At 37.5% G+C, this 14,589-nt stretch overlaps 1 protein-coding gene across 16 annotated transcripts in view; it reads left to right on the top strand.

The window, feature by feature from the left end:
* ARFIP1 (ADP ribosylation factor interacting protein 1) overlaps nucleotides 1-14,589 on the top strand; it is a 135,685-nt gene that overhangs the window by 84,733 nt on the left and 36,363 nt on the right. For 14 of the 16 annotated variants that reach the window (XM_055550669.1, XM_055550671.1, XM_055550672.1 and 11 more), the window contains 2 exons: nucleotides 1,598-1,819; nucleotides 7,990-8,147. In XM_055550669.1, coding sequence (XP_055406644.1) covers nucleotides 1,598-1,819; nucleotides 7,990-8,147 — 380 coding nt within the window. The remainder of the gene's footprint in view (nucleotides 1-1,597; nucleotides 1,820-7,989; nucleotides 8,148-14,589) is intronic. The other 2 variants (XM_055550673.1, XM_055550674.1) reach the window with 1 other exon arrangement.

Below are 14,589 nucleotides of genomic sequence, written 5' to 3'. Positions count from 1 at the left end.
TAAAATCACAAAGTCTGAGGTTAAATGTTCTCTTTATGTGTTTTTCATCCCCAAAGAGTGTTTGTGTGTTTTCCATAGAAACAGTTTTATCCCTTCTATGAGTTTGGCCTTTCATCTTCCTATCCCTTTCTATAGAGTTAATTTCTCTACTTTTTTGTTTTTAAAAGAACTCTTTTATTTAAAAAAGTTTATTTGTAAAGATCCTTAATTGATGATAATAGAGAGTGTCAGGGAATTCATTTCTATTTAAATAGAAAAATGTAAGTAGCATATATGTTACCATTAAAAGGATAAATAGACTTCCCTGGTGGCTCAGATGGTAAAGCATCTGCCTACAGTGCGGGAGACCCAGGTTCGATCTCTGGGTTGGGAAGATTCCCTGGAGAAGGAAATGGCACCCCACTCCAGTACTCTTGCCTGGAAAATCCCATGGACGGAGGAGCGGGGTAGGCTACAGTCCATGGGGTCACTAAGAGTTGGACGCAATAATAGTTTTATATGTGTTGACAAGGAAAAGTTTCAAGATATTTGTTCTTAAAAAAAGGAAAAGTTTCAAGATATTTGTTCTTAAAAAATGCTTGGATATGATGTATAGCATAGTCTCATGTTTACTTTAAAAATATTATGTATGTGATTATATAGGTTTAAAGGGAAGTCTTAATAGTTTTCTACTATCCAGTCAAATTAAAGGAAGAGGACATTCATTTTTATTTCATTCATTATTTTCACTTCTACAACAAATACTAATTCTGTAACCAAACTTTAAAAGATATGATAAAATAACATATTTGCAAATTTTAAAAATTTCAGTGCTTATTTACTACTTTTTATAATATTTTTAACTTTAAATGATAATGATTATATTAATGCCCTATATGGTTGCTCTTATAATATATTGTTGAGTAGTGAATTGAAAACTGTAAGCTCTTGTATCATTTCTGGAACAGAAATAGAATACCGTAGAATAGAGTAACATAGTTTAATACTATTTTATCTAGGCAAAAATAGAAGAAGAATTCAGAAATCTCTAATGTCTACTTCCTTCTCTGGCCTTCTCCCTTCCCTCCTCTCCACCCCCTTTCTTATTTCTCCTTCCTTTCTTCCCTTCATTCTTCCTGTTCACACACACACACACACACACACACACACACAACTATTTAAGGGAAAGCTAGAAGGGAAAAAAGCATTTGAAACTAATAAGAAAGTAGAGTTTTGGTATTCTTATTGTTCCTATATTAATAGTCCAGTATTCTTAAATCAATGCTAAGTATGTCAGTTGTTTTAAATCATCTACCAAAATGCACAAAGCTTGAAATATGATTACATGAGAGAACTCATCTGGCAGTATACAAATGAGCTAGGTAAGTTTTGAAAATCTCTCTGATTAGTAATAGTTAATAAGCATGATTGGTAAATTTACTTTCTGAGTCCTGATGAACGTCTAAAGGGGACTGAAAGTTTGCAGTTTGTTAGGCTAGCTTGTTTGAAGCCAGAAATGGTATATACCCTTTGCTTCAGTGTTTGCACTTTGGATTACTGCTTTTATCTTTTGTTCTTTTTTTTTTTTCCTAAACAAAATACATCTTTCTACTTTTAGTGCACTCGACAAATTATCTCTGAGAAGCTGGGCCGTGGATCAAGAACTGTGGACCTTGAACTTGAAGCTCAGATTGATATATTAAGAGATAACAAGAAAAAATACGAAAATATTCTAAAACTGGCTCAGACCCTATCGACCCAGCTTTTCCAGATGGTGCATACCCAAAGGCAACTTGGAGATGCATTTGCTGACCTGAGTTTAAAATCACTAGAACTCCATGTAAGATTATTTGAAATAACTCTCGGAGAGGGGAGAGGGGTGAAAATGGCAATAGGAGTGTTCTAAGAGGCGATTTGTTACATTTCTAATTTGTTGATCTCTAATAAAATTGGAATCTTGTGGTATTCTTTTATTTCAAGAAGGCTCAGCTGACTTTTGTCAAAATACTGATCCAAAGAAAATGTCTGCTGGAGGTTTCAGGGAAAGGAAACTTGGTTAGAGGAAAAGAAGAAGAGTACTCGGCCTTCTTGAGCCTAGAAAGAATCATATATAATCATGTAAATAACTGGGTGTGGGTAAAAAGTAAATTCAGGCACCTGTTGAAAATCTTGGGGCTTCCCGGGTGGCGTTAGTGGTAAAGAACTTGCCTGCCAATGCAGAAGACACAGGTTCAATCCCTGGGTCAGGAATATCCCCTGGAGGAGAAAGTGGCAACCGTCTCCAGTATTCTTGCCTGGGAAACCCCCTGGACAAAGGAGCATGGCAGGCTGTGGTCCATAGGTTTGCAGAGTCAGACACAACTGAGGCAACTTAGCACAGCATGTTGAAAATCTCTTACCTAGTCTCTGAATGTCCTAAACAATACTTACTTGACTTAATTTGTGATACACTTTTTCATTAGTATAAGTTATGAATTTTAGAATGAAATTATTTTTCTGTGTATAGAAAGCATTATTCATTTCTTATGCTGTCTTTTTTTTGGCTGGCTCTCTGTTGCTGCATGTGGGTTTTCTCTAGTTGCAGCAAGCAGGGCCTACTCTGCAGCTGTGGTGTGCTGGCTTCTCTCACTGGGAGTATGGGCCCTGGAGTGCACAGGCTTCAGTAGATGCAGCCTGCGGGCTCACTGGTTGTGGCAAATGGGCTTAGTTGCTCTGCCACATGTGAGATCTTCCTGGACCAAGGATAGGACCTATGTCCTCTGAATTGCAAGTTGGACTCATAATCACTGGACCACCCGGGAAGTCCCATCTAATGATATCTTAAATTACTCCTTTTATGTCTTTTTTTCCTCACCTGGAACCAAAAGATGTAGAAATCCCTTTTCTACGAAAATCCCCTACAGACGAATAACTTGAGAAGTTAGATCATTTAGAGCATTAAATTATTTGTTAGTAATATAGAATCTTGGACAAAGAAAGTTTGGCTAGAGATGACAATATTGAGATAAATATTGAGATTCAATTCTAACTGAGTCACTAGACAAAAAGAAGAATGAAACTAATATTTAGGAAGCTGAGTTATAGCAGCTGTTATTACTGAGTATCCACAATTTCAGTGTGATGGGCGGAGTGCTTTTTAGCCATTATATCATGTAATTTCTCTAATAACACTGGAAGAAATGTTATCCTGATTTTATAGAGGAGGAAATGGAGGCCAGGATGGTTAGGTAGTTTTTATAAAATCATGAAAAACAAAAGATGGAAGTGGAATTTATATTCAGGTATTTCTGTCTCTTCTTCATCTCTGCCTGTCTCTTTAAGTGAGAGCTTTAGAAGGTGTGACCCAGAAAAAAATCCCCACAGTATGGCAAGAGACGATCAGAGTATAGGGTCTGGGGAAGTACAGCAGTGTTATCAGTGATGCTACATTGAATAGAGTCTATTGATTATAATACTTAGCACCAATTGGGGACTTACTATACATCAGGTACAGCTCTGAGTTGCTTACATGTGTGTTAGCTCATCTAGTGCTCAGTCTTAGTTAGTAGTACTTTTATTACCTTTCTTTTACAGATATGAAGTCCTTTAAAAAAAAAAAAAACCTGAGCATATTCAGGTCCTCAGTATTCAAGGCCATTGTTGTTATTGTTCAGTTTCTGAGTCGTGTCCGGCTCTTTGCAACCCCATGGACTGTAGCACACCAGGCTCCTCTGTCCTCCACTGTCTCCCAGAATTTGCTCTAATTCATGTCCATTGAGTCAGTGATGCTGTCTGACTGTCTCATCCTCTGCCACCCTCTTCTCCTTTTGCCTTCAATCTTTCCCAACATCAGGGTCTTTTCTAGTGAGTTAGCTCTTCCCATCAGGTGACCAAAGGATTGGAGCCTCAGCATAGTCCTTCCAGTGAATATTCAGGACTTAATTCCTTTAGGATTAACTGGTTGGATCTCCTTGTTGTCCAAGGGACTCTCAAGAGTCTTCTCCGGCGCCACAGTTCGAGAGCATCCATTCTTCGGCTTTCAGCTTTCTTTATAGTCCATCTCTCACATCCATACATGACTACTGGAAAGACCATAGGCTTGACTATATAGATCTTTGTTGGCAAAGTGATGCCTCTGCTTTTAATACACTGTCTAGGTTTGTCGTAGCTTTCCTTCCAAGGAGCAAGCATCTTTTAATCTCTTAGCTGCAGTCACCATCCATAGAGATTTTGTTGTCCAAGAAAATCAAGTCTATCACTGTTTTCACTTACTCTCCTTCTGTTTGCCATGAAGTGATGGGACTGGATGCCATGCTCTTAGGTTTTTGAATGTTGAGTTTCAAGCCAACTTTTTCACTCTACTTTTTCACCCTCATTAAGAATCTCTGTAGTTCTTCTTCACTTTGTGCCGTTTGAGTGATCTCATATGCATATCTGAAGTTGTTGATATTTCTCCTGGCAGTCTTGATTCCAACTTGTGATTCATCCAGTCTGGCATTTCACATGATGTACTCTGCATCGAAGTTAAATAAATAAGGTAATATATAGCCTTACTCTTTTCCCAATTCTGAACCAGGCCACTGTTCCATGTCCGGTTCTAACTATTGCTTCTTGAACCACATACAGGTTTCTCAGGAGACAGGTAAGGTGGTCTGGTATTCCCATCACTTTAAGAATTTTACACAGTTTGTTGTGATCCCCACAGTCAGGGGGTTAAGTGTAGTCAGTGAAACAGAAGTAGATGTTTTTCTGGAGCTCCTTTGCTTTCTCCACAATCCAATGAATGTTGGCAATTTGATCTCTGGTTGCTCTGCCTTTTCTAAACCCAGCTTGTACATCTGGAACTTCTCAGTTCATATACTGCTGAAGCCTAGCTTAAAGTAATTTGAGCATAAACTAGCTAGCATGCGAGATGAGTACAATTGTGCGGTAGTTTGAACATTCTTTTGCATTTCCCTTCTTTGGGATTGGAATGAAAACTGACCTCCAGTCCTGTGGCCACTGCTCAGTTTTCCAAGTTTGCTGGCATATTGAGTGCAACACTTTCACAGCATCATCTTTTAAGATTTGAAATAGCTCGACTGGAATTCCATCACCTTCACTAGCTTTGTTCATAGTAACGTTTCCTAAGGCCCACTTGGCTTCACACTTAAGGATATCCAGCTCTAGGTGAGTGACCACACCATCATGGTTATCTAGGTCATTAAGACCTTTCTTGTATAGTTCTTCTGTGTATTCTTGCCACCTCTTTTTAATTTCTTCTACTTCTGTTAGACATGATAAAAGACAAAAATGGTAAGGATCTGTCCTTGTATGAAATGTTCCCTTGATATCTCCAGTTTTCTTGAAAAGATTTCTAGTCTTTTCCATTTTATGGTTTTCCTCTTATTTCTTTGCATTGTTCATTTAAGAAGACGTTCTTATCTCTCCTTGCTGTTCTCTGGAACTCTGCATTCATTTGGGTGTATCTTTCCCTTTCTCCCTTATCTTTCAATTCTCTTTCTTTCCTCAGCTGTTTATAAACTCTCCTCAGACAACCACTTTGCCTTCTTGCATTTCTATTTCTTTTTCTTTGGGATGGTTTTGGTCACTGTCTCCTGTATAGTATTATAAACCTCAGTCCATAGTTCTTCAGACACGCTATCTATCAGATCTAATCCCTTGAATCTATTTGTCACCTCCAGTATATAATCAAGGGATTTGATTTAGGTCATACCAGTCTTCACTATCAGTGGTTGGGGCATAGACTTGCCTTTCTGTGATGTTGAATGGTTTCCTTGGAAACGAACCATGATCATTCTGTTGTTTTTGAGATTGCACCCCAGTACTGTATTTCAGGCTCTTCTGTTGACTGTGAGGGCTACTCCGTTTCTTATAATGAATTCTCGTCCACAGTAGTAGATATAATGTTTATCTGAATTAAATTCTGCTATTTACATCCATTTTAGTTCACTGATGCCCAAGATGTTGATGTTCAGACTTTACATCTCCTGCTTGTCCACATCCAATTTACATTGATTCATGGACCTAACATTCCATGTTCCTATCCAATATTGTTCTTTACAGCATCAGACTTTACTTTCACCACCAGACACATCCACATCTGAGCATCATTCTGGCTTTGGCCTCGGCGCTTCATTCTTACCGTAGCTGTTAGAAATTGTCCTCCGCTCTTCCCCAGTAGCATATTGGACACCTTCCGACCTAGGGAGCTCATCTTCCAGCATCCTGTCTTTTAGCCTTCTCATGAGGTTCTGCAGGTAAGAATACTGGAGTGGTTTGCCATTCCCTTCTCCAGTGGACCACAGTTTGTCAGAACTCTTCACTATGACCTGTCTGTCTTGGGTGGCCCTGCATGGACAGCGTGGCTCATAATTTCATTGAGTTACACAGCCCCTTCTCTGCGACAAGGCAATGATCCATGAAGGGGATTCAAGTCTGTTGGACCCAGTTTTATTTTTTAATAACTTTATTTTTTTCTGTTTTTTTCTTAATTTTATTTTTGTATTTATTTTTTTATTTTGGCTGTGCTGGCTCTTCATTGCTGCGTAAGCTTTTGGTGGCTTCTCTTGTTACAGAGCATGGGCTCTAGAGTCCTCAGGCTTCAGGAGCTGCCGCACATGGGCTCAGTAGGTATGGCTCCTGGGCTCCAGAGCACAGGTTCAGTAGTTGTGGCACACAGATTTAATTGCTCTGCAGCATGTGGGGTCTTCCTGGACCAGAGATTGAACCCACGTCTCCTGCATTGGCTGATGGATTCTGTAACTTTCCACCAGGAAAGTTAGAGGACTGAGTTTTAATTTTTGAGTTTCTTATTTGAGCATTTCTCTTTGTAAGGATTGATATTTTATGACTTTTATTCTTTCTTAGAGATCTTCCAATGATAAATTTACTAATTTTTAAAAATAGAATAAATGTTTTATCTTGCAACTACCATATGAGTCCATTGGAGATCAAATACACAGTATTGGATCTTAATGATCTTATTTTCCTATATCTTAAGACATTTCGCTGTATCCTCATCTTAGGAATTATTTCATTATTGCTCATCAGTTTTTCCCTGCCATGTTAAAAATGAGTAAGATAATAAGAAGACAGAACGACAGCGTTGCCTGGAAGAATTACGTAATAGTGAGATAAACACTTCTTGTCTGTTGGCATCACCAAAAAGAAATACGGAGAAGCTATTTACATCGTCTTTTATTTTTTTTCCCTTGAAACTTAAAAGTATTTTTAACAAAGTCAGAATCCTCAAATTAAATGATATACCTTATATATTCAGTTCTAAAATTGATATGATCAAAGTTTTTATGTGGTCAGATTTATTCCTGATAATCAGTTGATTAATCAAACTTAAACTGGAAAGCTTTCCCTGCTGAAAATTTAGCTAGTCCTTGCTGTCCATATGTTAAGGAGTCGTGTGTGATGTTTGCTCAGCCAAGACTCGGTTTATTCAGAGAGAATGAACTAAAACTGGTGTTGAGTGATGCTTCCTCCGCTGTTTGTCCAGATAGACCTGAGCTTGAGAGTCGCTTGGCCGCTAGGTTTACAAAGAAATGTGTATTGTTAATATTTATACTTGGAGGAGATTCAGTCAAAACACAAAGATTGTAGTCTATTTTATGTCTGAAAGTTTTAGCCAATTGTTACCTAATTTGGTTGCAAAAGTTAAAGCCTCTCTGATTAATAATCTGCTATATTTTTCTTCTTAACAGCTGTGCTTACAGTATAATAGAAACAAAACGTGGAAATGAAAATATTCTTTCTAGTACAAAGTAGTTTAACTTTAAAATTATTTCATTTTAGCTGTACATCTAAGCTAATGACAGTTTGGTTTACTAGACTTTTTCTGTAATTGTATAGCTAGTTGTGATTTAGATTCCTATTTATTTAAACATTGAAAGAAAAAACTTCTATAGCTAGATTTCTAAATCAAATATTTTCCCAATAGTGATGTGTTTGAGATTTTCTTTAGTCACATTTACTGATTTACAGCTGGATAAATTAAGGTGACTTTTTTTTTTGTTTTAGGAAGAATTTGGCTATAATGCAGATACCCAGAAGCTGCTAGCTAAAAATGGAGAGACTCTTCTAGGAGCCATTAATTTTTTCATTGCCAGTGTAAACACTTTGGTGAATAAAACAATTGAAGATACATTAATGACTGTGAAACAGTATGAAAGTGCCAGGTATGTATAGATTTTCATTCTATCATTTGTTTTACAGATAATACATAATTCAGGTAAGATTTGGGGTTGCCAACAAGAGAAACCAACTCTGGTCAATATGAACAGAAAAAAAATGTGTTATTAGAGTGTTGTAGGACAGCCCACTGGAGAACGCAATGGCAACCCACTCCAATACTCTTGCCTGGAAAATCCCATGGATGGCGGAGCCTGGTAGGCTGCAGTCCATGGGGTCGCTGAGAGTCGGACACAACTGAGCGACTTCACTTTCACTTTTCACTTTCATGCATTGGAGAAGGAAATGGCAGCCCACTCCAGTGTTCTTGCCTGGAGAGTCCCAGGGACAGAGGAGCCTGGTGGGCTGCTGTCTGTGGGGTTGCACAGAGTCGGACACGACTGAAGCGACTTAGCAGCAGCAGCAGCAGGAGAGCCCACTCCAGTGTTCTTGCCTGGAGAATCCCAGGGACGGGAGCCTGGTGGGCTGCCATCTGTGGGGTCACACAGAGTTGGACACAACTGAAGCAACTTAGCAGCAGCAGGAGAGCCTGCAGAGCTAATAAAAAGGCAGGAGAACAGTTTGAGAAATCAGCAAGAGCCAAAGCCAAAATAATGCCTCAGAAGAATCTCATTAGAGTTCTGATGCCTCAGTACCTCTGGTACTAGATGCTGCTACAGCTCACATAAATAAAAATTCCAAAGACTCCTGAATACTTTGCTTCATTGCCTTGAGAGTATCCAGTTGAGCCTTGGTCATGTGCCCACACCTTGCCTGTTTGGATTAGGAAGGTGGGGGAGCTCCCCGCTCAGCATTCTTGGCAGAGCACAGGGCCTTGTTTTCCAGCAGATCGACAGCAGATACCCTGTCTAATCTGTCCTGAGCCTGCCTTTTCAGCCATACTGCTTCCCTGCTACACCCAGATGCATAGTTTCAGTTGCTTTGAATATGGAAGCTTATTTCTGCCTCCATAATTTTATGTTGGTTATTCAGATTATAACCGGTCTTCAGTCTTCCAGATTTTATTTTTTACATAAATTATCTGCCTTGTATTTCCATGGTGTTTTATAACACAGTATTTTCATACTTTTTTACATACCTCCACACACACATGATTTCTCTGTCTCATAACCATCCTGTTAGGTAAACAAAATACATATTAATAGATGCCCAGAAATTTCTAAAATGCAGCAGATCTATGATAGCATTTTTCAGCTTCTCATTCCAGACCCAGTTTTCTTCCCCCACTCATTTTTGTCCCCTTTTAGTTTTTTTCCTCTGAACACTTGATTTCTTTATTTTTTGTTATACTTTTTATAGCATAGCCAAAGATAGTACAAACTTTACCTCTTTGGTGTATAACTTTTTGGCCTCTTGGTCTAGTTTAGTGATATGAGAAGTGCCTATGAAAGTGCTGGATGTATCTAGTCTTCTTGCAGTTGAGTGCTTATTCTTAAGTATATATGTCCTTATGCTTTGCATAACTAAAAGCCCAAACCACATGGAAAGTTCATTGGTTTTTGTTTTTCTTTAATTGATAGTAGTTGCTCAAAACATTTTTATATCTTATAAACAGTTATATAGTTTCAATTCAAGCTTTAAAAAGTTATTTTCATGTTCTTTCAATAGCTTGCCTTTTTACACACACCCTCTTTCCTGAAACTTTCTTTTTTATATTGACCTGTAGATGGGTTATAGTATTGTGTTAGTTTCAGGTGCACGGCAGTTCAGTACACACACATGCACACGTATTCACTTTCACATTCTTTTTCACTATAGGTTGTTATAAGATATGGGATATAGTTCCCTGAGCTATGCAGTGAGTCCTTGTTGTTTATGTACTTTATATGTATATACACACACATATATATACACACACACACACATATATATATATACACACACACACATATATACACACACACACATAGTGATGTGTATCTGTTAGTTCCATACTCCTCCCAATTTTTCTTTCTCCCCAACCTTTCCCTCTGGTAACCATAAACTTGCTTTCAAAATCTGTGAGTCTCTTTTTGTTTTGTAAATAAGTTCAATTGTATCATTTTTTAGATTTCACAGATAAGTGATATTATTTGTCAAGTAAGTGATATGTAATATTTGTCTTTCTCGGTCTGACTTCACCTAGTGTGGTAATCTCTAGCTCCATCTATGTTGCTTCAAATGGCAGTACTTCATTATTTTTTGTGGTTGAATAATAACTTTAATTTTTTAAGGAACATCTGTAGTTCTCCACAGTGGCTGTACCAGTGTCCTTTCCCACTAACAGTGTAGGAGGGTTCCCTTTTCACCACACTCTCTCTTGCATTTATTATTTGTAGAATCTTTTTTTTGGTAGATCTTTTGATAATGGCCATCCTCACTGGTATGAAGTGATACCTCATTGTAGGTTTGATTTACATTTCTCTAGTAATTAGAGATGTTGAGCATCTTTCCCTGACCCTGTTGACCATCTGGATGTTTTTGGAGAAATGTCTATGTAGATCTCCCATTTTTTGATTGGGTTGTGTTTTTTTGTTATTGAGTTGTATGAGCTGTTTGTATATTTTGGAAATTAAGCCCTTGTCACGTTGGTCACCAGTATTCTCTCCCAGTCTGTAGGTTGTCTTTTCATTTTGTTTATGGTTTCCTTTGCTGTGCAAAAGCTTATAACTTTGATTAGGTCTCATTTGTTTATTTTTGCTTTTATTTCTTTTGCCTTTGGACACTGACCTAAAAGACATTGCTACAATTTATGTCAGAATGTTTTACCTGTGTTCTCTTTTGGAAGTTTTATTGTGTCATGTCTTATATTTAAGCCATTTTGAGTTTATTTTGTGTGTGGTATGAGGGTGTGTTCTAACTTCATTGATTTACATGAGGCCTTCTAGTTTTCCCAACACTAGTTTGCTGAAGAAACTCTGTTCTCCATTGTATATTCTTGCCTCCATTGTCAAAGATTAATTGACCATAGGTGTGTGCATTTATTTCTGGGTTCTCTATTCCGTTCCATTGATCCATGTGTCTGTTTTTATGCTAATACCATGCTGTTTTGATTACTGTAGCTTTGTAGTAGTATCTGAAGCCTGGGAAAGTTATGCTTCCTGCTTTGTTCTTTTTCCTCTGGATTGCTTTGGCAATTCTGAGTCTTCTGGAGTTCCATATAAATTTTAGGATTGGTTTGTTTTGGTTCTGTGAAAAAGGTCATAGATAATTTTCATAGCAGTCACATTAAATCTGTAGATTGCTTTGGGTAGCATGGCTATGTTAACAATTCTGATTCTTACAAACCAAGAGTATGGAATAGCTTTCCATTTCTTTGAATCATCTTCAGTTTCTTTATCAGTACGTTATAGTTGTCAGCACATAGGTCTTTCACCTCCTTGGTGAGGGTTATTTCAACTCTGTTTTTCATGTTTTTGTTTGTTATTTTTGACAGTTTTAAATGGGATTTTTTTTCTTTTTAAAAAAACTTACTCATTTATTTTTGGCTGTGCTCGGTCTTTGTTGCTGTGTGTGGGGTTCCTCTGGTTGTGGCAAGCAGGGGGTGTTGCCGTTGTGCGCATGGCTTATTGTGGTGGCTTCTCTCGTTGCAGAGCACAGGCTCTGGGGAGTGCAGGCTGCAGTAGTTGCTGCTCGTGGGCTCGAGTGCACGCTCGGTAGGTGTGGTGTGTGGGCTTAGTTACCCCATGGCATGGGGGATCCTTCTGGACCAGGGATCGAACCCATCACCTGCGTTGGCAGGTGGGATTCCCAACCACTGGACCACCCGGGAAGTCAAGGATTTTTTTTTTTTTGGAAAGTTTACTTTTGATTTTTGCATAAGAAGAGATACTTCTATCCTGTGCTGTGTTGGTAGCTCTCATTTTAGTATTAACATATCAGATTCTCAGTGACTTGGAAAGGAAGGTCAAGACAAGTACTTGTGGTTGTCTGGTGGGAGAAGGGCACAAATAGATCTGTGTGCCTTATTTAAGTTTTGGACTTGGTTTTTTTACTTTACTTTATTGTTTGAAGAATTTAGTAATATAGTATTACAATTAGAAGATGGGAAAAAGTGAAGAAATCTATCAGTATGATTTTGCTTAGTAACACTGAAGGGATGTCTCAGTAAAATATCCTTCAGTAGGACTTCCTTTGGTAACATTCCCAGTAGTTGGTTTTCCAGTCCTGTTTAAATCCTTTCATGGACATTGCCTGTATTTTTCAAAGGATATATGTTTATTATGTATATTTTTATTTCTATAAGCTATTTCTTCTCAAATCTGTCTGTTCATTTTCATAGCATCCTAATTTGTTCATAATGAATACTCTTCCTTTTATCTTGTAATCATTTCAAACATTCTTATTTTCTAATCTAAAATTGATTGTCCTAATATTTGTAGTTTTGAAGTTGAAATTTCTCTTGTTCTGAAAGTATCCCAGTTAAGAACTATGTGAATCTAGTTTCTGTCTCTCTACTTTGTAATTGTCCACCTATCCTGATTTTTAAATATAAAGTATATTTTATTTGAAACATGTAATATCTTTCTCTTAACATGGTTTAAAAAATATTAACCCATATTAAAGAAAAATACATTAGATGTCACTTATCATACACAAAACATTTTATATTTAATTTGCAAAGGAGAAAAATAAGCCTCTAGAGGTTAAGTGGGTTATTTACTTGGAACCGATTTCAAAGTTAAATGAAAATCCATGGGCTCCTGCCTTCTATTTTTGATCATCAGGCCTCAAACTTGAATTGTACTAATCTCAAATTTTCACATCTAATTTAAAAAAATAGCTTTCATATCTTACGATGAGGAATCTGACTTAATGTATAATGTGATATAAAAAAATCTCAATTTATCCAATAATATAGGTTCGTTTGAAATGTTTGAACAGAATTATCAATTAAGTTATATATACTGGATAGCTGGTTGTCAGGAAACCTTTACACAACCTCTGTATATACTTTAAAAATCAACAACAATAATGACCCACCTCATAATTTATTCTCATATTGAAATTTCAGTATATGATTTTATTCATTAAGCTTAGCTTGGTGGTTAACTTTTCTATGCCGTTTTGGGAATAGCTGAGGCATTGACTAGTTCTAACACTAAAACATTGCCTACTGAGGGATAACATTGAAAAAGAATCCCAGACTGAAAGTTTCTCAGTAGTTGAATTTTCTCCTCTGTCAAAACCAGAATTTATTGACTTTTAGGGCAAGGGTCAGCTATTTGATCAGCACACAAAGTGGCAGTTTAGGCAGATGTCTGGGTGGCCTTTTAACGCTCCCTATTATGCATCGCACAAGTATTTCCTAGCTGTCTGGGGCTTCATGCATAGAAAACCTTAGAACAGCCTATTCAAGACTTACAGAGCAGCACCAACAAGGGAGCCAATTGTGGTCAAAACTTTTCAGATGTGGACACCTGTTTCATATGTTTTACATAAGCCATAAAGTAACCAGCTATCACTAACTTTATTGGTAGGGACTCAGTTCAGACTGGCAACCTTGAAGTGAAGAGTTGCATTTTGAAAACTTAGTATATTTCTGTTCCTGGTGGTAGTGAGCACTTTTAGCTCTTAGGGAAAGCTCTTAGGGAAAGTTTTACTTTGACAGCATCTGCAACTGGATGTAAAAATTAATGTCAGTATTATAACTTTGGCTGTGTTTAAATTAGTTGCTGTTATTTAAAGGTATACCCCATGGCAATGAAGAATATTTGTCTTCACATTAAATCACCACACATTGCTGTTTATTTTTGTTCTGCTTATTTCTCTCTCTCTTCTTACTGATTTTAGTATGTTTGCTTCAGTCCATCCCTCTTCTAATTTGGCTGAAATGATAAAGCACTCTAAAGATATTAGTTATTAGCAGGGGTCCTAAGTACTTTGTATATATGGGTTTTGGTGGGGAAAAAAATGTTTTTAGATTATTATTCCCATTTCTGAAGCAGAAAATGAGAGCAAGAGGAAAAGAAAAAAAAGCTTAAGACATTGGAGCTAGTGAAGGACAGAGTGGTCATGCAGTTTGACCATTGAATCCATGAAATTTAACTAGCTATTACCATGTCAGTTGCACCTCCTAAATTTTTAGTAACTCTCCACCTGTGTAGCTTTACTATCATTGGTCATTGTCTTCTGAATTCAGTGACTCATTTCTCTTTTGCCCATAGTCTTCTAATTGGTTTCCTTCTGATTTCTTAATCTACTCTAGTCCATCCTCCATGCATGACTTTACCACTAAAGTCATCTTTGTGTCCTGAGCAAATAGAACATGCTGCTTTCCAAATCAAAGTTCTTCCATGGCTTTTTATCACTTGTCCCTGGATTCAGTCTGATCTCTGTAGTCATGGCCTGTATTGTTGTTGTTCAGTCATTCAGTCACTCAGTTGTGTGTGACTCTGCATTCCCATGGACTGCAGCACGCCAGGCTCCCCTGTCCTTCACCATTTCTTG

The sequence above is a fragment of the Bubalus kerabau genome, chromosome 16, assembly GCF_029407905.1.
Source record: "Bubalus kerabau isolate K-KA32 ecotype Philippines breed swamp buffalo chromosome 16, PCC_UOA_SB_1v2, whole genome shotgun sequence".
In the NCBI taxonomy this organism is placed as follows: domain Eukaryota; kingdom Metazoa; phylum Chordata; class Mammalia; order Artiodactyla; family Bovidae; genus Bubalus; species Bubalus kerabau.
Note: the sequence above shows the minus strand (reverse complement) of the source record. Positions and strands in the feature narration are given on the sequence as shown.